The sequence below is a fragment of the Gymnodraco acuticeps genome, unplaced genomic scaffold (assembly GCF_902827175.1).
Source record: "Gymnodraco acuticeps unplaced genomic scaffold, fGymAcu1.1, whole genome shotgun sequence".
In the NCBI taxonomy this organism is placed as follows: Eukaryota; Metazoa; Chordata; class Actinopteri; order Perciformes; family Bathydraconidae; genus Gymnodraco; species Gymnodraco acuticeps.
The window spans coordinates 1,503,356-1,529,606 of NW_022990054.1; the positions used below are offsets into that span (position 1 = coordinate 1,503,356).

The 26,251-nt window shown below is 42.0% G+C and overlaps 1 protein-coding gene across 1 annotated transcript; it reads right to left on the reverse strand.

Moving 5' to 3' along the window:
- Positions 1-29: 29 nt before the first annotated feature.
- Positions 30-25,053, reverse strand: si:dkeyp-19e1.3 (USP6 N-terminal-like protein). Its single transcript, XM_034215848.1, has 14 exons — positions 24,775-25,053; positions 10,938-11,011; positions 10,509-10,594; positions 10,271-10,310; positions 10,079-10,159; positions 9,654-9,761; positions 9,439-9,548; positions 7,796-7,844; positions 5,985-6,105; positions 5,041-5,135; positions 4,752-4,817; positions 4,495-4,594; positions 3,246-3,398; positions 30-3,139 (listed from the first exon to the last, which is right to left on the reverse strand). Exons 2-14 carry the CDS (start codon positions 11,001-11,003, stop codon positions 1,767-1,769), a joined length of 2,448 nt encoding a protein of 815 aa, XP_034071739.1. The 5' UTR covers positions 11,004-11,011; positions 24,775-25,053; the 3' UTR covers positions 30-1,766.
- Between the last annotated feature and the right edge of the window lie 1,198 nt (positions 25,054-26,251).

The window sequence follows — 26,251 nt, forward strand, 5'->3', positions numbered from 1 at the left end:
TTTCTGTAGAGGAAGAGAAGACAGACAACTAAGGTTTATCTCTTTATAAAACTCAAATAAGAAGTTGCCTTAATATACATAAGCTTTGGTCTGAGCCCTTACCATCACTGATGTTAACCAGGTCTATAAAAGGAGCAGTGATGATGCAAATGGTGGTCAGGTCACATGACTAAAGAAGCCTGAGAAACGTAGAAGCGAGATCAAAGCTAATGAACAAACCATAAAACATCTGGGAACATCACAAGATGGAAATAATTTTTTAGCAGTAACCTGGAACTCCATTATAAATCAACGTAATACTTAGAGGATTACGAAACCTCTTGGTAAAGACAAAGGTCAGTGCAAAAAACACAACAGATGTTTAGACAGAATATAATGTAATAACTGCATGAAACTATATAAACATTTTGAATATTAAGTCCTTGTAAAGTATGATATGGCTCAACTTCCATTCCTCAATCACTTTTTTTTCTCAGAAAACAAATTGACACCACAGTTTCTACAAATATGGCTATGCATATGAAATAAATCAGCTTTGATTCGTTTGTTACTTTCCCTGGTCCTTGACAGAATAGAACAGTAACATGGGCTCTGTCCTTTTATTCTTAAGTCTAGTTTACTATGTGCACATTCATAAATAAGCATTATAGGTAGCATTTTATGTCAGAATTATTTTTCGTAAAAGCCTCCTGTCACTAGTAAGGACTTCATTTTAAAGCTTGAAGTCAGTTACTGTAACACTTCCAACCACTAGATGGAGCTACTCTTAATACATTTTGATATGGATTTTTACTGTGGCTGTTTGTGCTGATATGTCGCATTCATAATGTCCTCCCTTTAAGTCTGATATTTCCCTTTTCTTTAGCTTTGATGCATATGTGTAAATTCACATGAAACAGTACATTATTGCTGTGAAATCAGACAAACAGAAATAGCACTGAAACCACTTCTTTAAATTGGTCATCCTACTGGGTCGATTTTAGAATTTAAAAAAGCAGCGAAGAACCCACTGCATCCTGTATGGGGAAAAAAATGTTTCATGAGAATTGAACTACCTTCTGTATTTACACCAGTGACATATTGCACCTCGTATTTCCTGTTGCTGGTGGTTACAACTTTATCTGAAGCTTAACTTAGATGCAAGAAGTCCTTTATTATCAAGTATTGATCTTAAGCTATACAGAAACTGGTATAATTGTTAATTTCAGTTGTGAGCCTGCTCACAGTTGACCAACAAACACAGTATAAATGTATAGGCTTTGGGTGCTTCAGCAAAGATGAGCTTACTCTGCAGCCTCAAAAGCCCTTGTGTTGATCTGCAGTCAGGTTAAGACACTTCTGTTGGAACAAAATGAAACTAACTGCAGATGAAGCACCGGTTGTATTTCAAAGCTGGTATTACAGTAGATCCCCTTATATCTGTGTACATTTCTTATAATCACCCATCATATTAAAGACTGAATCTGGTCTCACACACTAACAAGCAGGCGAGATAATACACTCACTTTTTGTGCAGCAAACAGTAACATGGACAGCAGTTTTAAATAGAAGTTTGACACTTAGAAAAAGTTACCTGCCCTTACAAAAAAAGGTGACGGTATTACATAAATCTGTACAAATCGATGAAAAAAGTCCTTTCAAACAAACACACACAAATCTTTGATACACTGAATAGCTACTGGCCTTTTAACCGCTTTGAAAACAAATGGACATTGACAGGAAGTCTGAATCATATCGGCATATATCAGAAACACTTGAACGAGACTTCAAAAGGTCACTGATTTGGGCAGTGGCTGTCCACCTGGAGGCATCCTGCAAAAGTCTGGGCTGGATCGGACCAGGGCCCCCCCCACGGAGGACTGTCCTGAGGGCTTGGGGTGGCCTGGTGGGGACCCCGTGTACAACAGTGGTGCTGGGAAAGCAGAATGGTCCCTGGGGCCCCGAGAGAAAGGCTTAGAGTAACTGGGTGGTGAGGCTCTGGGTGAGGCTCTGGGTGAGGCGACTCTCTGTGTGTCCGAGCAGCTGGCAGCGCCACACTGGAAGGGAGTGAGCCGGTCAGCAAAACTGGCGGGAGGAGGGGGGATGATGGAGTCCTCCACCCAGCTGTCCTCCCCCTCATACTCTGGCTCCTGAGGCAGACTGGGGAGGGCGCACAGCGGGGGAGGACCGAGAGAAGGTGAGGGAGGGATGAACGCAGGAGGTGGAGTGTAGAGAGTGGGGTCATAGTCTCTGTCTGTGGTGTGGGGGGGGATGCCGTGAGTTTCCTCAGGCGTGGAGCCCAGCAGCCTCTCCAGGCAGCGCTCGTCCTCCTCGGCCTCCGATAGGTTGTCGTACTGCGAGGTGTTGGAGGGCCGTCTGTCGCCCGCTGGCACCGGGACGTAGAGAGAGACGGGGAACTTGGTCGGCTTTGGGGGAGGTCTGGGGGAGGAAGTGGAGGATGTGGTGAGGGCACGGGGAGGGGTAGGCTTCGAGGGAGGAGGTTTTCTCTGTGTGAGGTCAAGAGACGTGGGTGGCTTCAGGGATGGTTTTGGCTTTGTTTGGGTGACCAGTGGTGGGGCTGAGCGGGGGGAAGGAGGGTGCCGCGGGGTCTCTGAGACAGCCGGGCAGGGAGATGCGCCGTCAACCGACTCGGTGTCGAAGAAAGGTGGAGGCGGCAGATCTGGGAGGTCCATGATCTCTGCATCAGTCTGCACAGCTTCAAAGGCAAGGGGCTCATAGGGCGGGGGCCAATCAACGGGCTCCTCCTGGGTCTGGGGGTCTCCAGGCTGGCTCTGAAGAACATTTCCGGTGTGTCTTACCTCAGGAAGCGTCCCCTTCCCCTCTCGGTCCGGCCCGGCCTCAGCACAGGGTTTCTCTGCTTTTGGAGGTAGCGGAGGTTTCCTGCAAGGCCTTATGGGAGAAGGTGTTCGTTGTGTGTGGATTACAACAGGGTCAGGGGAAGCCAGAGGAGGGGTTCTCATGTCTGCAGGAGACGGGGTCTGCTGGCGGGTGATGCTGTCCATCTGAGGGCCCTCTGTGGTGGGGGGAATGTGAGGCTGCAGGTTTACTTTGACCTCCAGAGGAGAGTCAGGCTGCTTAGGCAGGAGGGCGACCGGTCTCTCCTGACCCAGAGGTTTCTTTGGCACCTCCTCTGATTTGGCTAAAATAAGAAAAGAATGAAATACATCAACAAAGGTGAAAATACATATACCGTAGGATATTTTAGACAGCTTTACATGGAGAGGGAATAAGAATACAAATTGCACCTGGAGGAGGTTGGTCCAGCTTTTTATTGCGAAGTTCCGACATAGAAGCCTGAAGCTGTTCAACCACAACATCATCATGCAGGAAGAATGAAACCTCCAGCTGCTCCTGGATGAACTCCCTCAGGTCCTCCATCGGAAGCTTCTGCAGGCGCTCTGATTGGGTCGGGTCCACACACACACACACACACACACACACACTACACACACACACACACACACACACACACACACACACACACACACACAGCACACCACACACACACACACACACACACACACACACACACACACACACACACACACACACACACACACACACACACACACACACACACACACACACACACACACACACACACACACACACACACACACACACACACACACACACACACACACACACACACACACACACACACACACACACACACACACACACACACACACACACACACACACATCACGACACACACACACACACACACACACACACACACACACACACACACACACACACACACACACACACACACACACACACACACACACACACCACACACACACACACACACACACACACACACAACACAACACACACACACACACACAACACACACACACAGTCAGAAAAAAGGTGACCCTATTCTATTTTGTCGCTGCCTTTTATAAAACCAAAGAACTATTCATATCTTACACTGTCGCTTGTTATTCTTGTATTCTAGTTCAGCTTGTATTATTTTGTCTTCTCATGGCTTGTTAATGACTTCTTAAACCTATTTTTCTATACATGTTGTTATGTTTTTCTTTTGCACTATTGGCTATGTCTAAATGGGTTACTGAAATTCGCTTTATAAATCGACTTGCCTTTCTAATCAATGAAGTCACTAGTGAGCCTATGTGATACAAACCATGAGCATAAATGATGTTAAATACACCGCTTCAACCCAGTCTTAACTTTAAGACACCAAGTCAAGAAGTGCCCCATCAAAAGAGCTGCTTTGTAGGAATATAACTGTGCTGAGGCTAAGCTTGTGCAGGCGTCCAATGAAAAGTCAGCTTTCTGTTCTTCTCCACAGCAACCGGCCACTTGCATTATGTAAGCCATCCAGTTAGGAGGCAGCCAAGCGCGAGGCAGCGTGCGGCGCTACGCTCACTGGTATAGCAACAGCAGCTGGGGCTGTATCTGGGCATAAAACTGGTTTGATGCGTTCAACGCTGCACGGGAGATAGTTATTTTCTTCTTACTCACTCTTGTGTAACTTGAGGGTTGTGTAAGCCATAGCGCTCAGTGTCTTCTCTCCCTCCAGTATGTAGATGTCCCATAAACGCAGGGTGAGGGTGAACGGGGTCTGTTATGTAAGACACGCAGCAGCAGATTAAAAAAATAATGCATTAAAAAAACACAGATGGGATGCACAATGAAATTCTGATGAATGATTCAAATGCAGAATATGTCTGGTACAAACAGGGAAGAGCATTTAAGGAGGATTTGAGTCAAATACTCACTCTGTCAATGAAGCACTGCAGAAACCATTTGGTGGTGTAAATCCCTGATGTCATCTGCTCCTTGTCCTGTTTGGGAGAATTAATGAGGAATATGGGAGCTCACGCCTCATAAACTGTTCTGAGTCATAAATCTAACTCTTGCACTTGCACTAACATTCTGAACATGTGGCCTTTTGCAACGTAAATTAATCAAATAATGAGAAACTATGCATAATAATCTACCGCAGACCTTCTGAGCAATACATCAGCTCCTTGTTTCTCCTGCATGGTCAGACGTATTTTAGCTTACCAGGTGTTTCTTCAGCTTCGGGAGCATTTTGGAGAGGATCAGCTCATGGTGGGCCTGGAAACGGTGCAGCTTAGGAAATCCCGGGATAAAAAACCCTAGCAAGGCGAGAAAAACACAAATCAGCAGGCCATACTGGTGCATGGTAATAGTAGACTCATGATATTTACTATTTTCCCCTCTTTCAAAGATTGTTTCAAGGGCACTAAGAAAGCGTGACAAAATTATTTAGGTCCTTTGATTATTTGGAACATTTGGTTAATTTTCTTTGACTCACATTAAGCTTTGGTTTATGGAAATTTGGTAAACTATTCCTAGAAGCCAAATATTTAGCAATATTATATGAAAATGTGTGGAGAGTTTACAATATCATATCTAGAATTAATTAATTAATTGAGAAGCTTATATAAAAAAGGGGAACTTTCATTTTTTTCAGCTCCAAAAACGTTACAATACACTGTTGAGTGCACACTTCGAATGTTATGTGCACATAGAGATGAGTGTACTGTACATGTTAACAAATCTGAGTATGGATTGAGTTACAGTTTCAAAACTGACACACACTTTTGTCCTTATCAATAGGTGTTGTGTTGTCGCTGCTATGGACAGTCTTGCACTGATGTACATTCTCAAAGACATTGAAGTGACTGTTATTTTGTATATATTGATTGTCGTGCTTTTATTTAGGTCTTAATGTGTTCATATGTATGAATGTGTCTTTTGATTGTGGATATATAGGTATATACATATTTGCATACATATTTTTATATATATATATATGTGTTTTTGTATTAGGGATTGTGGGAAACGGTATTTCGATCTCTCTGTCTGTACACACAAACTGAAAGATTGACAATCAAGTTGACTTTGACTTATGTTAGTTGATATGTCTCAACATTAATCAGCCCTGTTGTTTTCCTCCCTGTCCTCATTCCTCCCTCTCTCACCATGCATGGCATGTTTGCTGTTGGTGAGGAGCTGCGACAGAGCCCAGAAGGCCTCTTCCTCATTCAGGTACATGAGCAAGATGGCAGCGATCTGACTCATCCCCTGGCAGTAGCTCACCTCCTGGGGGGGGGGGGGGGGGGACAGCAGAGACAGGTTCAATGAAACAGTATGGGCCAATTTATAATTCACACACACACCCACCACCCACACCCACACCCCCCCACACACACACACACACACACACACACACACACACACACACACACCACACACACACACACACACACACACACACACACACACACACACACACACACACACACACACCACACACACACACACACACACACACACACACACACACACACACACACACACACACACACACCACACACACACACACACTACACACACACACACACACACACACACACACACACACACACCACACACACACACACACACACACACACACACACACACACACACACACACACACACACACACACACACACACCACACACACACACACACACACACACACACACACACCACACACACACACACACACACACACACACACACACACACACTGCATCGACATTATCAACACTTTTACCGAAGATTGTTCAAATATTTACTGTAGCTACACATACATAGTAATTTGGTGTCCTTAACTTGGCTTACTGCCAATTTGACTCCACAATGATCCAATTATTTAAGCTAAACATCACCCTTGGCAAGCACAGATACACAAAAGCAGACACACACTTGGTATTTGTCCATATTAAGGCAGATTGATGGTGCAGACAGAAAAGGACACTCCGAAGTATCCTTTCAAGGAAATACAGTAAATATAATCAGGGTAACATTGAGGTTAAACGACCACATTCTCCACATTCTTCACTATCATCACATAGGCAAAAGGGCAAACACACTCCCCCCTCCCTCCCTCTCGCTCTCTCCCACTGACCCAGATTCTTCTGAGCAGTGTGTGAAGAGGCAAAAAGAGAGCAGCACATGCCCATTTCCTCTGGCTCACCTCTATCGCACAGTGACAGACTCCAGAGCTGAATCAGAAAAAACACGACTGTTCGTGTGATGCGAGTAATGTGCTGTCTTTGAATGGTAATACCAAACGGAAGCAATCTGTGCTTACACGCAAATTAATATATACAGATTAATCCACAAGCATATGCTGAGATACAGATACATGCATGTACTGTATTTCAGTAAATACTTGTTGACACGGAACATTCCTACTTAGTTATAAAAGCCAGATTTCTGCCTACAGAGTCAAACTCTGGCTTTGGGTGGAGAAAGTAAAGGGGCCATAATTATCATTATGTCTAACCTCAGTACGTGCATATGCATTTTAAACGCAATATTATAAAGCAAAAGACTGGTAAGATTAGATATAAATGGTGTCAATTCAAACTTAAGACAATGAATGAAACTGTCTGGTTCATTTTTGTGTTGACGAAGTATCTTAAATCAAGAAAACCGTTTTATTTGTTTTCCTCAAGTGTTGAACGACACATAATAAAAGAGGAACTGGGTCTCACGATGTGACTGCTGACTATTGGTTTGCTGGTGGTCTGACTGTCACACTGTGTTGCTGAACATTCAAGCAGCACCACACTCATAAAGACAAAATCTCACCCAGGGCTCTAAACAAGAGAACAGATGGGTTTAGAGTGCTTGGCCTGTTCTTCGCTGTATGGAAACACACTGTTGCTCCACTGACGTGCTGCGCATATTATGTAACACACACCTTTCAATGCACACATCTACACACAAACACACTTACCGTGTTGTAGACAGAGTAAGCTGCTAGTACGTGAAACAGGGCCTGCTGCCTAGAGAGGGAACAGAGAAACCACCGGTTAAAATTAGGATGTGGTTCCTTAGCAACAATCGAGCAAGCTGAAACAATGTTTGCAGTAAATTAGATTTAATTGCATGAAAACTCCCAGAGGCCGCATAACTGATGATTTCTCAACCACCTTATCCTCAAATTAACTCCATCCATCAGCACGGACAGACTTTAAACAGCTGCAAATATTTCTGGGGAGGCTAACCATTTTATCATTCTACCGTTTGTATAATCTGTGTGTGTGTGTGTGTGTGTGTGTGTGTGTGTGTGTGTGTGTGTGGTGTGTGTGTGTGTGTGTGTGTGTGTGTGTGTGTGTGTGTGTGTGTGTGTGTGTGTGTGCAAGGTCTTTGCCAAATATATTGTAGGTTTTAAGGGATCAACATAAAGCTACAATAACTTTCATTAAATCAGTTCTTTCAAAGCACCAAGGCAGCAACTATTGATTATTTCCAATATCAATTAATCTGAAGAATAATTTCTATATTCATTGATAAATCATTTGGTCAATAAAATGTCAGAAAATTGTCAAACTCCACCCCAGTTCCTAATTTTTTTTTAAACGTCTTGTTTGTCTTTAGAAAACAAAGGTATTCTGCTTAATTTATTAAATATTTGAGATGCTTAAAAGCAGCATTTGTTGCCATTTATGCATGATACATCTAACAAAAATCGGAATATTTGGTGATTACTTTTTCTCGATAAGTTGACTAATTGTTGCAGCTCTACAAAACAGCAGTGTCTATGTCCACAGGGTAGCGTGCTGCATGGCTGACTACATCTGGAGTCTCTACTGTTTCACACAGTGAACACAAGGCTGCTTCTGTGTGTGTGAATGTGTATCCGAGCGGAGAAGTGGCATTAACAAATACAAATGCAGAAGAGAGAGGATGTCTCCCCTCCAGGCCTCTATAGTAAATACATTTCTTATAGACAGAGACAGGAAAAGCAGCTTTAAATAGCTGTCAGTGTCTCGGTGTAAGTGAGACAGCTGTTGAACTGCAGGGAAGGAGTGGGCAGTGAGACAGGATGGAGCGGTGTTTTGGTCTGTTTGGACTCCATGGCTTTGAATTTGACGAGGAAATACGTTACAAAAAGGAGAGCACTGAGTCAGAGTTTACACTGACAAACCTTACAGATGTTCACACACAGCTGTCCCACAACTGTGTTCGGAACATAATTTATTCAAACTTTCTATTTCAAATGTTTGAGCTTTGTGGGCTTTGTCATTCTGTTCACTTGATGTTGGTGCACATTTCTGTATAAATGCCATTTCCTGTGGGGCTTTGCACACTGACAGGAAGGCTAATAAAACACAGTGAGGAGGAAACCACCGCTTTGGTTTTGTGTGTGTGCCTGAGTGTGTGTGCCTGAGTGTGTGTGGGGCTGCCTCAAGTCAGAGGTCACACTCCGCTTACTTAGCAAGGGTGAACCTGAACATGCAGAGTGACAAAGAAAATAAGAAGAAAAAAGGTTTGAAGACATTTGTTATGACAGTAACAAATTCAACAGGGTTTCTGAAATAAAATGGAATACAGGCCCTAGACGCATATTTCTGCTGAGCCAAGCTAGGAACTTACTTGACTCCAAAGCGGTCCATGAACATGATGTGGTTCCTGAACGTTCGGTTGACGTCCAAGTCGATCTGTTTGATCTCAGTGGAGAAGTTACGAGCCTGCAGCTTCATTCTCTGGAGAATAGATAGAGGAAAATGTTATAGAGGCTAGATGTCAGAATGTACCCTAACATGGTACCCTATTTTGAGAGAAACTGTCATCCGTTTTAAGATTCCTACCTCGTATTTTCCAACGTTATCTTGTTTGACTTTCTCTACGTCCAAAAGCAAGGCCCAGGCCTGGCCTCTCAGCTGCAGAGGGATGCCTTTATATACACGCTTCACCAACTGAAACACATGTGACATATGAGCAGACATGAATGGGGTCTCTCTAAACATAAAGAGACAGTCTTCACCACAACAACTACAAGAGAGAGGCAGAGGGTCACTTATAAATGCTGCTTTATGGGATGTTAGCTCTATTAAATGACAAGAAGTCATCACGGGCACTTATGCTTTAACTGTCTACGCTGTGGAGAAGAAAGAAGTTAAGGCTAAAAGGGGAATGGAAAACAGATTATTAAAAGATACATCAAATCCTCGAAGCAGGAAAAAAAGGGCTAAATTGAGATGTTGGTTTTGTCCACCACTGCTGAGTAACTCACTTTTTCACTGTTCTTGTACTTGTCCCACTTCTTCGACATTTTGAGCCATTTCTCCACTCGCTCTATCTCTAGTTGCTTTTGCTGGGGAGAGGAAAGATAAACATACATGTTATCCACTGTGTCAACAGATGTAAATACATATATTGAAAGTCAAAATCTGGATTTTCTACGCATGTTTAAAATGGATAATACCTTCTCTTCAAGCGCACTGGGTGTTGGCAGCTCCTCCTCACTGGAGTAGAAAAAGCAGAACATGTATAAGTAATATGCACACAGAGGATCATCTAAGTTTAGCACCAATATAAGACGTCATAATATGGGGAAGAGAAAAGGGGAAGAGGGAAAAAGACAATCTAGATAAAAATGAAGGTATTCTGCTAATTCAAACTGCCACAAGGAGCCTGTCAGAGCTTTAAGTCAGGTAACTTACTGCAGGAAGCCGAAGCGGTCAGTGACCTTGTAGATGCTGTAGTCAGCATCCTCCCAGGGGTCAATGTTGACCCCCTCCTGCCTGCCCTGAAACAATCACAAACCATAACACCTATTAGAAAATATGTGCAAAACAAACAGTTTCGAAAGTGACTTATGGTGGTGCGTTTGTGGGCTGCATTGTGATATAGATGAACAAGTACAATAAATGTAATATGCTAGCTAAGGACAATGAACACTAGACAAATTCTAATGGTTCACTACTATATAACATATTTCCAAAATGTGTCCCAGAGAAACGGCAGGGAAATGCTCTGCCGTTTAGTTTCCTCCAACTGAACCATTAACTTCAACTCTGTTATTTGTGTTCATCATACATGTTCTGAGTATTGTCAGAGTGAGGTGATGGTTTTCCTGTTCACACGCTTACCTTGTCATATTTAGCGATGATTTCAGCTCGTTCCTCTGCTATCAATGTGTCTATGTCTTTCTTCATGTCAAAAACTGGAAGAAAGCAGACAAAAATGGCTTTTTAAAAATCAACAAAATGAGCATAAACCATATTAATGCAGTGTTGTAGTCAAGTCACCAATTCACGAGTCCAAGTCACTCTCGAGTCACCACTCTTCGAGTCCGAGTCCAAGTCCGAGTCACCAAGGGAGAGTCGTAGTCGAGTCCGAGTCCAAGTCCGAGTCACCCAAGGAGTGTCCGAGTCGAGTCATCATTACCTGTGTTCGAGTCCGAGTCCGAGTCCAAGTCTCCCAAGGAGTGTCCGAGTCGAGTCATCATTACCTGTGTTCGAGTCCGAGTCCAAGTCCGAGTCACCCAAGGAGTGTCCGAGTCGAGTCAGAGTCATCATTACCTGTGTTCGAGTCCGAGTCCAAGTCCGAGTCACCTAAGAAGAGTCCAAGTCAAGTCAGAGTCACAAATCTTCACGTATTAATCTTCGTGGATATATGTGTTGAAATGTAGCTGCTCCTCTACATTGCTTTTATCCTGTCATGTTATACTAATCTGTCTATTGAACTGCTGTGAAGCGAGTTTGGCTGCAATTCTTGTAGGCTATACAAATATAAAGCTTATTACTAATATTAATATTATTATTGTAAATTACCTATAATATGTCTAACTATAAATGAGTTACCTTTTAGAGAAGTGATTATATTTGTATGCCAATATTTTCCTATGGTAAAGTTTTCGTTTAGCACTCTTATTTTTGATAGTAATAAGATCGGGACTCTTATTTTGAAGGAACTTTTACCGGTTAAATCGGTTTACCAATAAAGATTAAACCCCAGAAAGCACATGGCTACTTAGCATGCAAAATGACGTCATTATGCATGTTAAGTAGCCATGTGCTTTGTGTTATGGCTGAATCTTTATTTATTTATTAGATCACGTTACTCTGATGATAGTGTTCAAGACAGCCTATATTTCTGAACTCGATCCTTAGAGTAATGTGTTATGGAGCCTTCACTTTAATATTTTTTCCACATAACGAGCATTTTGCGCTGCTCTTTTCCAATGTGCAAAGCATACAGCACGATGCGGGTGTGTCTCGAGACATCTTTAGACTGTAATAGCGGGGCCCAGTACGTGAACTCGCCTCACATGTGCACACGCCAGGATAGAGGACATCAGACTCCAGAGAAAACTTGCTCGAGTCCGAGTCGGAGCGTCAATGTACAAGTCGAGTCCAAGTCATCGTAAGCGATAATTCACGAGTCCGAGTCCAGGTCATCGTGCGCGAGAATTCACGAGTTCAAGTGCGAGTGGCGTACAATCAGTGCGCGAGTCTGAGTCCAGGACTCGAGTACTCGATCTCTAATGTGGCCTAATATTTTCATTATTTGGATAATATAGCGAGGTGATAAATACTGCTGGTTGTTGGTGTAGAATATGCAGAGGGCATGGGGAGATTGTAGCCTACCATACATTCATCTATTCCTAAGCATAAAAAGGATACATTTGTATTAGGGCTGTCAAGTTAACGCATTAATAACATTACATTGCATTTAGCTGACGCTTTTATCCAAAGCGACTTACAATAAGTGCGTTCGACCAACAAAATACAAACTTGAAGCGCGTTAACGCGATTTTTTTTTAACGCCACTAATTATTTTAACGCGATTAACGCATGTGTATTTTTTGTCCTCGGCCGCCCCGTAGTTTCAGAGCTCATCGAGTTTAAAATACCAACTACAAGCTGATGCTGACAGCCCCGCTCCTGCTAACCACATGCAGCAGACCACACTTCCACGCTCACCGGCAGGCACCGACTGGCTATTGGGAGGACCGGGAGGGTGTGTGTGTGTATGTGTGGCCCGAGCGAGCGAGAGAGAGACCTTACGTGTATTGTTGTTGTTAGCATCTGGTGCTAGCTAGCTGCGCTAACGGATATAAGGAGCTGTTTCAATGAAAACAGAGGAGCGACATTTCGCCGACAACTGCGCCGAGCACTTGACTTTATGCAGGAAGCCAGACAGTGGGACATTGTACGAAAAGTCAGCACACTCCGCACGGATAGTGCGCGTAACATGATTGCAGCGTCCAGGCAGCACCCGTTCGAGCATATGCCTTGAGTTTCACAAATCCGACGACTTCTCAGTTGCAGTGGGTGACATTATTGTCACAAGTAAGAAGGAAATTACATACCTAGGATCTATTCTTGAGGCAAACCTCTCCTGTGACAAAATGGCATCCAATGTAATAAAAAAAGTCAATCAAAGAACTAGATTCCTATACTGGGTCTCCTCTCTGGTAAACAAAAACACCCTGAAAACTCTGGCAGGAACACTCATTCAAGGGTACTATGACTATGCTTGCACGTCATGGTACCATAGCACCTCCAAGGCGCTAAAAATAAAACATCGCAAAAATAAACTGGTCAGTCTTTCTCTGGTCTGCATCCCCTTAACAATTGTATGTTTTAAGCTGTATACTGTACCCAATATACAAGCTGTTAATAAACTTTATATACACACACACCACACACACACACACACACACACACACACACACACACACACACACACACACACACACACACACACACACACACACACACACACACACACACACACACACACACACACACACACACACACACACACACACACACACACACACACACACACACACACACACACACACACACACACACACACACACACACACACCACACACACACACACACACACACACACACACACACACACACACACAATTTGTATTGTATGAGAGAGGTTCCAGGTTGAATTGAGGCGAATATTTGTAATGTTCAGAGGTTGTTGCGTTTAATATTCATGAGAATATGTGCCATTGTTCAAATGATAATAAACATTAGCATAAAGCATATTTGTCCACTCATGTTGATAAGAGTATGACAAACTTGAAAAATATTCCTCTAAGGTACATTTAGAACAGATCAAAAATGTGCGATTAATTTGCGATTAATCGCGATTAACTATGGACAATCATGCGATTAATCACGATTAAATATTTTAATCGACTGACAGCCCTAATTTGTATTGATGGTAATACTTGACTGTTAGAAGTAGTCACACTTTTTTTGCTTGCCTATAGCAGAGAGGAAAGCTTCTGATTGGACATGTTCTGACATAAAATAAAGGTTTAAGTTAACTTGATAAGTCCTTGAACATGTAAACAACACATGACCCATTCAAGTTGAGATCAGAGTGCAGGTCAACAAAAGGGCAGGGCTAAGCTGGAAGGAACACAGAACAGAATTGTCATCCACTTGGGATAATATAAAGACTACTTGTAGAACAGAAGAATACGTCTCACCATTATATCAGCTTAATATTATAAACTGTCTTACTTACTTATCCATCACCAAAACCCAAGAGGAACAGTAACCAAACTGACAAATTCTACAAATAGTTTTTCTTCAAAAGTAGACATATATGCTGAAGTCTATAAGGAGCATGTGTGTGAAGATAGAAGCCACAAGGCCATCAGCAACTTCCTGTTAGTGTGCCCATAGCTTCAGATGACAAAACGGTTTGCCATGATTAGACAATTTGTTGAGGCCAAATATTCTCAGTGTGACGTTAAATTAATGGTACACTGACATTTATACTGTATCTTAAAGAAAACATTGTCCCAACTCTCCATGGTACATTTAAATCCAAAGAATGTGTCTGATAAGGCCAGCTCAGGTCAGACAGAGTGGATCTGAACGGTTTGGACTGAACCGCTTAACCTCGGCAAAAAATCTGTGCAATGAAATGGTTCCAAGGAATCCTTCCAAACGTTTGCTCTCCTCAACGTTGGACCAACAAACAATCCAGTGGTGTATTTTCAGACAGGTTCATTTTTAACCTTGAACCACTGGAAAATGTATATAAAGAGGGAAAGAACATATATATGACACAGAGGGACAGTCATGGGACTTCACGTTCTATAATATGTGTGTACATGTATGCAGGAAATCATTCGCGTCTAACTGGCCGTTTCTCAATGTTGAGTAAACCTGCTGCAGAGCCACTATTTCAAGTATACTACGTCATCGAGTGGCGCCAAATGCTCGGCATTTAACATGCATTTAAACAGTCCTTCAGCGCCACTCGATGACGTAGTATACTTGAAATAGTGGCTCTGCAGCAGGTTTACTCGACATTGAGAAACGGCCACTGTGTGCCGAAAGCTGCATTGGTGCCAACACTCATGAAGCAATAAAGCACCAGGGAAAGAGAAGGAGACGAGCAAGACCAGAGCCGCTGGAAAGACCAGAAATCTGATTCTGCTGGAGCCTCAGCCCCTCCCTTTTTTCTCACAGTACAACAACTTTACTGACCCTGGTCTGCTCCTCTTCCCAGGGCTCATGAGCACAGGCAGCCGGTTCAGCTGTTCAGCAGTTGTCAGGGCTGAATTATTTGCTCGAGAGACAGAGAGAGAGAAAGAGAACAGCCTCACCTCACGTTTGCCAGACCAGCATCAGAGTGGTGTTTGGATTTGAATAATATGCCAGTTATGCCTAGCAGGCGCAGTGAATGATAGGAGATAAAAGAAACGGACACAAGAGACAGGCCGGTCTGAGCATTTGTATGTACTGTAGGCATTAATGCATGAGGGTTAGGGACCACCTGCTACTATCTGGTGTTTATTATAAGCAACAAGGTAGACAAAAAGGTCTTTGTTTTGCTGCAACCTTAAATGTTGTCATAGAACATTTTAAACGTTGGTGGTTGAACAGACATAGATTCGTAAGATAAACTACAGCATTTAAACAGAGCAAAATTGTGAATTGTAACCAAAATGACTTACTTTAGGAGCATTCATTCAAAGTATTTTGCCTGATAAGATCGCAAACAATAACAAAAACTCTCTGAGGCCATGGGAATACTTTCACTGACGTTTGACAACATGTGGAGCCAGCTGAGGCCTCAGGCGGTATGTGTGTCTGTCAGCAACAGGTGTGAAGGCACCTGCCCCCCCCTGACAAACACCCTTTAACATTTCACTACAGACCCTTAGGCCAAGTGCTGACCACGACACATTTCATCCAAAACCATGTGACATTGAACCCGTCATAATTTACATCTCCATGCCAGAACATTGGGCACAGACAACTTTTAAAGGGGAAGTTCACTGGGCTTCAAATTAAAAGATGCAGTTTGTTAAAAAAAAAAAAATCATGAATGTTTTGATTTCCCTCTTTAAATATCTTCCACATGAAAACTGTCTTATCGTCAGGTACCAAGTCCTCATAACTATATAAACCTAATCCCCAAAGCCCCAGCAGCATTTAGTCTTCTCCATCCAAACAACAACTGAGTCTCATTTGACAGGTGGGCAGTGAAACTGACCACTGAACAGATGGCCTCTGCTCTTCAGTGCTTTCCTTTTTTGAATTTCCCTTTTCTCGTCCATCTCAGGTCAAACCATTCCAGTTTTTTCCAGGCATCAGCAGATTTTTCTGAACTCACTGAGTAAGCAGTCTGTGAGATGGTGCCACTAACATTACTGTAACCTTGCCTAAATTATCAGAAAACCCGACAAGGCTTAAGGAAGTTGTTGGCCTCCCGAGGGGTGTGAGGTTTTAAATGTCTGAACTACAGAAACATTTTAAATCAGAATGACCAGAGATGTGAAAAGTTGTGATGAAAGCCTATTTAAAAACACATTTAAAATGTTAAAAAGTGGTGATAAAAATGTTGAAGCCTAACCTTTTAAACATCTTAGTTTGCAATTGGATACTAGGCTATGTTAATGATAATGGCTGCGTTAACAAACAAAACACATTTTTTATATCGTCTCAATTTCTCCTTTTACAGATGAGGACATGACGACACATGATTAGTTTAGGTTGTGAGACATATTCTAAGTAACACATGACTCATTAGATGTAACGTCAAGGCTCTGGAAGGGCATTAAATGAGTCTTAAGGAATAATACAGAGCTGTGTTTTATTCAAGCTGCAAGTGGGTAATTGTGAGCTATTTTCAATCTCTGTGTACTTGGTAAATTAGTGTAAGCAGCCGGTTATGCTTCATCTTTAGGTTCCAGCAGCTTACTTCCTGTGTTGAGTCTCCAGACTGCTGATAGTATTGTGTTAGGATCAGGAAGAAAAGGAAACCAGTGACCGCCACTCCTACAACAACAGGTTCAATGAGAACTGAAAAAACAGTAAAACAACAAAATGGGTTTTACTCCATCTAAGGAAAACCCTTATAGTGACAGAGCTTCAAATGATCCAGGCTTGGTGTTTGAAGTCAGCAAAAAAGACATGAGTTATACCTTAAGTGGTCAGTTCACGTTAACCCTGCTGGTATTTTGCTAGTGAGTCACCAACCCAGCTGAGGCCCTCCTCAGTGGGCGATACGTCGAAGGCATAACATCTTACAGTGGGTTCAAATACATGTGCTTTAAACGGCTCTTTTCAAGTGGTGGCTAGAAAGGTGGCTAGTTACGGATGGGATTAGGGTCTCAAACAGATCCAAGTTGGAGAAAAGTGGTGAGTAAGCAGCAGAAGGTCACTGGGTGGGAGAGAGATCACATATACAGTTAAACATCACACCTGTGGGAGTGTGTATTGCTCCAGTAAGCAGGGGTGTGCGTCCTACGAGTGAGAACAGATATAGAACAAGGAGATTTATTAATGTGTCGATTATTTTCAGCTTTTAAGTAAATTACAAGTTGAATATTTAAAGTAAAGAGACTCAACAATAAGAATTCACATATTCTACATTACAGAAACAAAAGCAATTTGTTCACATGTCTCTACAAATGTAAGCAGAGTGAATAAGAGGTGTTGAGAATCTGGTATGTGGGCTTGTTTAGACAGTGGGCAGACTGTAGGCTAGCATTGCACTAAAGTGACTCAATATGCTTTGGAAAAATGTATTGTATTTCTATATTTCGTTAATCTGCATGCATACAGGATACAAGATTTTGAGTCTGCATGACATCATTTCCTGTTATGACATAGATCTCTAAATCTAGCATGCCTATATAAATTCCCTCTGCGCTGTTGTCACCACAAGCAGCTCACACATCTCTCTGATTCACATCCAGCTAATAACATAGTTTCAAGCAGAGAAACGGCAGACAAAACCTCCTTTGCTGATTTATCACCAAAATGTCCCATCTCTTTTACATAACACATTTATATTTCCTTGATCCATAATCGTCTCTATTTTGGCGTACAATCAATCTTAATCTCAGCAGCAGAGTTTAGGCAGAGGATTATACAAGAGCAAAATAAGAATGACAGCCTGAGATTAGAAGGAGTCTGGCAGTGGTCGAAGTGTAGGAGGCTGGAAACTCTGAGTGCAGCGAGCCTCACTGGACTGATAGTAAGGGGGGTGTATTTACTGTATATGTAAAGTATGTGGGTATTAGTGGGCAGATATCTTGAAAACTGCATCAGGGTGTGGAAAGTTTATATTGACAGAATGAAGGACAGAAATAAATCCTGTTTCGTCCTACTTACATGTATGGTCCGATGTATCTAATTCTAACATCTGATCACATTTTGACAGAGCTTCTTCTTTGCGGCTGGCACTCAAACCAGACTCCCAAAACCCCTGATGGCCTAACGTAGCAGAAGACGACAGATGTTTGGATCGTTTCACCAATGAATGTTTCGTAAATGCTGCGTGGTCAGCCAAGGGCCGCTCTGGCTCTGAGATCAGACGGGGCCTCGGCCATGGACTCATTCAACCCGGTTAACCTCACAGAGCCTACTCCCATACCCTGCCTCTCCTATCATACTCATGATGATGTGTCATTTATTACCGGTATGCATTATTGTCCTCATGTCCTGTATATGTTTAGATTAACTGAAATTACCACCCACAAAATACCAAAGGAAACTACAAATTAGCCTCCCTTTTTGTGATCGAAGATCCTTAAAACTGTTGTTTTCGTATTCATTTATTTTAAACGTCTTAAATTGAAGAATCTGAACAATACCGGACACCTATAGAGCTCTAGAGCTATTTATTTCTGACCGAAAACCTTATTACATGCCTCATTTGTGTGATTAAGTCTTCTTCTTCCTCTCTGCAGTATTTCAAAATGTCATGACATCCATGTTTCTGAATATGTTTGCACAATGTTATGATGTATACAAGACCTTTCTGAAGATATCATAACACCCAATTAATGTATTACTTTTGCAACTGTGCTGGTGGCTAATCATTTCAGTAATTACTAGGCTAATATAATTCACGGAAAACAACTTCAAAGAATGAATTGTAATGCACTCCATGTCATCATCCCAGTCATTACATTAGCTTAATGCTGTAGGCCCGTGGTGATTGCGGAGAACAAGCATATCATTCCAGTTCAGAAAAAGGAAGGAGGCTAACAAGCGACCACATGGCTCTAATTTCCACATGAAGAAGTCTGAAGTCCCAGATGGCTTCAGAGCTCCAGTTTGTAATGGTGTGAGATACACTGTGTGTGTGTGTACTGTAAACATACACATTCAAAAAGAAGCAGAAAGTAGGCGAGCAAGTGGGAAACAGGGATTGAGGTGGCATCAACAGGGGCTGAGAAAAATAATTGTACTGATTTCTTCGTGCTGATTATGTAGCTCATATCCCCCTGTACCTAATCCTGCTGCAGACTGCATTCACTTTAAACAGATCTTTTGTTAATTTCCTCTCAAAACAACGCCGATTTGGCAGAGGAAAACAGAGTCCTGTTATAAAAAGTGAGCCCCTGAGAGACGAAGAATATCACAAAGTCACCCTACAGGAAATCCAAACAGGCTGGTTACGAGATGCTCAACAGACTTCTCTTTCTTTAAAGAAAAGTATAGAGTCCAGATGAAACTACAGATACAGTAAAGCTGCTCAAAATGGAGAACCATAGGTTGAAAGCTCTAGTGTTAGCCAGAGAGAGATTCAGTATCTGTGAATCATACACAATGAGTAACTGGTATAAAAACATGTGTAGGCTACCACCAGGTTTTATCTTGCTTGGCATCTTCCAGCATGTTGCCCTCAACACCCAATCATAACATGTTAGTTTTAATGAGGATGTGTATGAAAAAGAAAACACCAGACACTTTATTAACCTAACATAATGTAAGAAGGATGCAAAAGTCAAAGCCCAGTGCTACCAAACATGTGTTTTGCAGGTGCGATGATGCAAGGACAATGGCCAATTGTTTACACTAGGTTCCTCTCAGGTGGTATTGACTCACAGCAAAAGCATGAGAAATAGTGTGCTAACTTCATCTATTCTGGACATGGTTAAGGCAACCACTGAAACCTTTAAAACTAGAACATATTCACGTAGGTACAGAGAGAAGAATGATACCAAATTAGGCCAATGAGAGGAAACTCATGGGAGGCCTTGATGGCCGTGCACTTCGTCTCCTCAACAACAGATTCCTTGTCTTATTTTCTGTCTGATTCTCTCTTTCCTCCGTCTCCCTCCGATTCCTTTGTACGCTTTAGGGTTTGTGTTTATGCATAGAAAATAGCAGCGACAGAGACTGTGTGACCCAAGGGCGAAACATCTTGAGAAAAAAAGCACACGGCTCAGAATAGTTAGTTTTCCCCAAGGGGCTTCTCTGTCCTGCTCCACTCTGTAATACCACCGTCGCTCTGACATATCGTATTTTTCCAAAGCTGAGCACAGATTCACTAACAACACTCACCATCCCAAACTACCCAACCTTTCCCCTTTCCCCTTTCTTAAAGGAAATAACAAGTCTGTGTCTGAGGGGGGGGGGAGCTCTCTCTATTGCCTCACCCTCCATTTTACCCGGCCTGAGAACCATCTCTGGTCCTTGCTGCGGCCTCCCCCATTACCTGGGGGGGAGGAGGGTGTCTAAATATAACAATGACCACACAAAGTTGTAGATGTTGGAGTCGCAGGCCAGCCAGAGAGGCCTGGTTTCCCAGTGGCAGCACTTTTTCAGGGGTTGGTATGAGAAGGACAGGAATGTCAAGGGAGCCGTTTTCATAAACATAAACCCACAGGACCCTGCTGAGAAAGCCACATTCTCATAAAGGGATGTCATAAGTGAAGTCAGAGGAAAACTCTCTAGATCTATTACATTCAAAGCTAGAAATACAGCTTTTAAAATGATTTGATAAGTCATATTTGAATATGAAGTTGAACAGTACATAATACATGGTTGAAAAATCGTAACTCATTGTTTACGTAAGCTTTGGAGACTTTCACTGACAGGCATTTTCTTTTTATATTACATCTTTTCCCTATCGTTTTTCAAATCAGAAACGGAACAAATCTTTCTGCAACACAAACAACATTTTTACTGTACATGATGCAAATTCCCAGGCCATCAATAGTCTCACGACAACATACAATACACTTGTTTGTATATATTAATACTACAAAACTGCACCACAGCACAGTTTCTTACAATGCCAACCTGATTAAATTATTCAAAAGGTGAACATGTGTCACCCAAAGAGAACATTTCAACCAAGGGCCAAAGGCGACTGATCTCGAGTCAAAAGCGAAGCAGAAATGACGTTAGGTTCACTGATGCGCACTCCTCTGGTGATTTGGTTATCATAGTTTTCATGTTGTAATTGTGTTTTACAAGCTCTGAAACGGAGGATTATGGTACACATAAGAGGAGCAGCCTTACAGCCTGGAACTGTAATTCTGCCGCAAGGAGGTTAAGCATTTGGAGCAAAACTAGTGACAATAATAGAGGGGGAAATTCCAAGTCAGCCCAATTTAGCCTTTATACAAATGCCAAAAGAAAAACAACTATCTCTACCATTATCCCAGAGAGCCATCACTCATCTCCTCAGTGGTGTCGTCTGTTTTCCAGTGACAATCTGCAATCTCAACAGCAGTGTGACCTCAATTTTTACTAACGATAGAGTGTGGGGAATAGATTTGGCTAATTTATAGACAAACTCGGCTCGTGCTAAATGTTATCTTGCTCCTGGCAGAGGCTGAATCTGCAGAGCGAATCAAATGAACCAACAGATGGTGGTGCAGTGTGAGGATTTTGGAGCAAAGTAGGATTCCAACTTTTGATTTGACAGTATAGTATTTTTTCTTGCTATATTACTTAAAATAAAAAGAAATTATCTAACTTTTTTTCATAATAAATATATTTTCTGTTAATTGACTAATCAATCATTCATCTAATCATTACACACAGCTTTATGGAAATAATCTTTATTTATATCAAACACAAACAAACTCATATCAATTCATACATTGTACTAATGTGTCATGATATGAAACAAGACTATGTACGATTAAGGATTTGGGCTTTTTTTCTTTTTGTGATATAACAAAAACATTGTCTTTACGCCTTAAGGATTGCATTTCTTTAATGTGATGCAGTTTTCAAAAAGTATGACTCTAACTTGGTAAAGCGTATGAGTGATATTTGGTCAGAAATACCATGAGCAATGTCATGGTTCAAATCCAGCACACCTTTTTGTCAGAGGTTTTCCTGCCACAGTGCTCAAACATGCAGGTTTTTTAACTGGAAATAGCTTGTAGGTGTGAATGTGAGTGTGACAACGTGTCAAGGGTGTAACCCTGACTATCGCCCAGTGTATGTCGAGATAGGCTCCAGGAACTTGTGACCCTGACCGAAATAAGCAGGGAAATGGCTGTATTTCCAAGAAATTTGAAAAATAACACTGACACTCTGGAGAGACATTTCATGAGTCCCACGGCAGGCCTGAAGCCTCTCTGTCTTCTTTATGGTTGGCTGAAGGCTTCCCTCTCTGGTGCGTTTTGTAACACTCAGCATTGGGTCTTTGACGTCTATAAAGCCGCCATTCGGGCAGACAAAAAGGCCATTGATGCCTCTCCACTGAACTAATATTTTCACAATAGAATACAATGAAGGCAGCTGATTGAAGAGGGTTACAAGAGAACCATAGATTACCGTTACATTTGCTCTGATAGATTTTCTTAACCAAATTCGGTTAACACATCATTCATTCAAAGAAATATACGTGCAATGAGATATGTGGTGATTTACAGTAGAAAAATGACTAAGAGTCTTAATCACCATCTCAAAGAGTACTAAAAAAAGGCAGCTGACTGAGGCCCATTCACGGGCATAACATATAAATAACGGCTCACATGCCCTGCCTCACACGTGGTTCACATCCGGTTAGAGAGGGCAGTCAGATCATTGTTCAAGTGTACATTCAAGTTCCTGAACTCTTCTCTACAGAAAAGTTCATCTGGCACCCAAGTCAAACTTTACCGTTGGAATAGGTTGTTGAAAGACTAAACTTCCACTCCCAAGCAAAAAGTGATGACTCGTCTTTGATTTGGCGATGACGGATACATCTAGAAGAGTGTTTTCATAAACACATGACTCCAATGAGAATTTAGGGGAGCAAATATTGTAAATCTGTTAACTATTGACCAAAGATGATCAGAAATCAAACAATTTCATGCAGAACACAAGAGCCAAAGAAGGGACACAATGAACAAGAAAATAAATGCTGAGGGTAGGGCAGAGGGGGGGGCTCTCATCACACAAAAGTACACTGACTGTGCTGTCACCTTTCCGGTGTGGGCTTCCTCCTCAAACCACAAGCATAGTGTCACACAATGTGAAACACTAAAGGCTCAACAACTATAATAACAAAACACTCCATGCTATATCTGTGCTTACATATATGTTTGCATGTAAATCAAAAGGGGAAATAATTCGTCATTAAATAGAGACAATTAGATCATGTGCACCATTAAGCATACAACTGCAAACACAAAACATATGAATCTGTTTCCTTCCCAAACAATGATGCACACCAATTAATGACAGTGCATATTTACATGGGGAAAATGGATACAACAAATTAACAAGCTTTGTCATTAGCAACATGCACATCTGCTACATTGTAAACAGAAACACAATGAGGGGGGCAGTGACAGTAGCCTACAACAATGACCAGCAGCAGACATCTGGTAGAGGATGAGAGCTAAATCCTGCTGGAGATGTTTCACTCAGACTGTCTGTAACCTCCCCCACTGCATGAACCAGCGAGACGTCCAGTCAGCCTTCAGGAGGGGACCACGCATGGCATGACACAGACCAGTAACCTACTTCTGTAGCTGGGGCATCCGTGTTCTGCTTAGGGTAAATCCTACTTCTTCAATGACAAGAGCTATGTCTCGACGACCACTCGTATATTTCCTGATTCTTACACTTGCCTCATATCTGTGTTTGTGCATAAATGCGGAACTTAAGGATGTCAAGGCTAAAGCAGAGAATTGCCATCATACCAAGATATATCTCAACAGAAAACAGATATTGTTTGTAGGAATGGGTACCATAACATTAAGAGACGGATACCACGTCTTGCCATCCTAGCAAGGGGTTTACATGGCATTAGAAAGCTGGAAACCCCGTGAAGGGTGACACAAATCAGAAATTCCCCTAGAGAAGCGCTCGGTCATTGTTTTTACCACAGTGAGGATATGTTAAGCAAGCCATATACTCTTACAGTAAAGGGTATCAGTTCCCAGAACAAAAACTACCATCAATCTTCATTTTTATCAATCAAGTGCACATGGGAGCACATTCTAACGTTGCACAGCTGTATGAATACGCATGAGTACTCGATACAATTAGTGCTTCCTTACTGGTGTGTAGTGGATTTGGCAAGTTGTAAAAACACTAAATGACCAGATAAAGAGACCCAGGCGACATGTATTTTATGGCCACCCACGTACGAGCATTTCCAGCGCCAATAATTGTAAAGTGAGTGAGAAGTAACTAGTTTAGTGGAGAAGCTATCGTATCAGCCGTCGTCGCTGCTTACCTTTTGGGTGACTTCCCCTTCTTCTGCTTCGCGGTGCCTACAAACAATATCCACTATTCTCATTCTCCCCCTCGCTGTCCATGGGGAGCCGCGTCACCTAAATACTGCCAGTGCCACTGTGCTGAAGGCTTGTCTCCGACTGTCGACTCGCTTCGCTGAAATCGATGCTGGTCAAACGGACGCACCCCCTCACCCTGGTCCACATGCCGCGGCGGTCTGCAGCTGTCTGGCTCTCCGCGGCGGACACAGTGACAGCACCGCGTACGAGCAGCGGCGGGAGGACTCTCACTGAAGGAAAGTTTGACACAGAGGAACTGACATAACACACGGTCGGTAAGCCATAATTTAATAACTGTGTTTTTTGTACATATACGGTACTTACATTTTAAAGAGGTAGTTCCACCTTTCTCTCCCCATGTTGCATTTCCTACAGTTGTGCTGCTAGCTGATACATTCCTCCAACACGAGGAGTCATCTTTAGTTGAATTAAGTTAGCTTACGTTACAATGTTAATTGTCACGTTAACGCTAACATAACGTAATATGTCATTTGTGGACTTGCTTAATACCTTACTAGTTTCAACTTTAAAATATGTATTTATGAGGAAAAATTATCGTTTAAACTCAAACCTTCACGATAATGGTGATACTGCGCCCTCTGTTGGACAAATACAAGACACACATGTGAGACTGGGATGTTGCCTCATGAGTTATCTAGATCCAGGTGTGTTTGGCTTTTCAAATTCTTAAAATAAGAAAAATATTTAGTTAGTACGTTCCTCACAAGGTATGTCTTTAATGTGGGCATAAACTGAAGATATTTAGCTGACTCTATAGCCCCCTTTGGGACTCGAAGAGATCATAGATCTGTTCATAATCAGAATCCCTTTATTAGTCCCACAGAGGGGACATTTACGTAGTTACAGCAGAAAAAAGAGCCACAGACAGCTTAATGTTACATATGTTACATATGTTACATGCATTAAAAAGTACTAAGTTATGATATAAGAAAAAATAAAGAAAATAAAAAGCTACATCATTTTCAAAATTTTCAAAATACACATCCTTTAACAGTTCTTAGGATTTAGCAGCCAGGTATATAGCACATTTGTAACGGCATATATATATATATATATATATATATATATTGCACATAGTTGGTTGGTATTTAGCAGCAAGGGTATAATACCAAGTGTTTCACAAGCAAATGGGAATTGTTCTTTTGTTCTTTGTTCTTTATTAGGATCCCCATTAGCACTAACACGAGCATTGGCTATTCTTCCTGGGGTTTGGCTTATAACCATCATTAAGTCAAACATAAAATAATACAATCCATGATTGCACATACCCACAGACAGTTATATATATTGTAATTTATGATACAGAGATGTTGTTTAAGCAAACTTTTGAAAAGCACTCTGGAATTCCAGCTGACCATGGCTCTGTATATTACTGTTTACTGTTTTATATTGGATTAA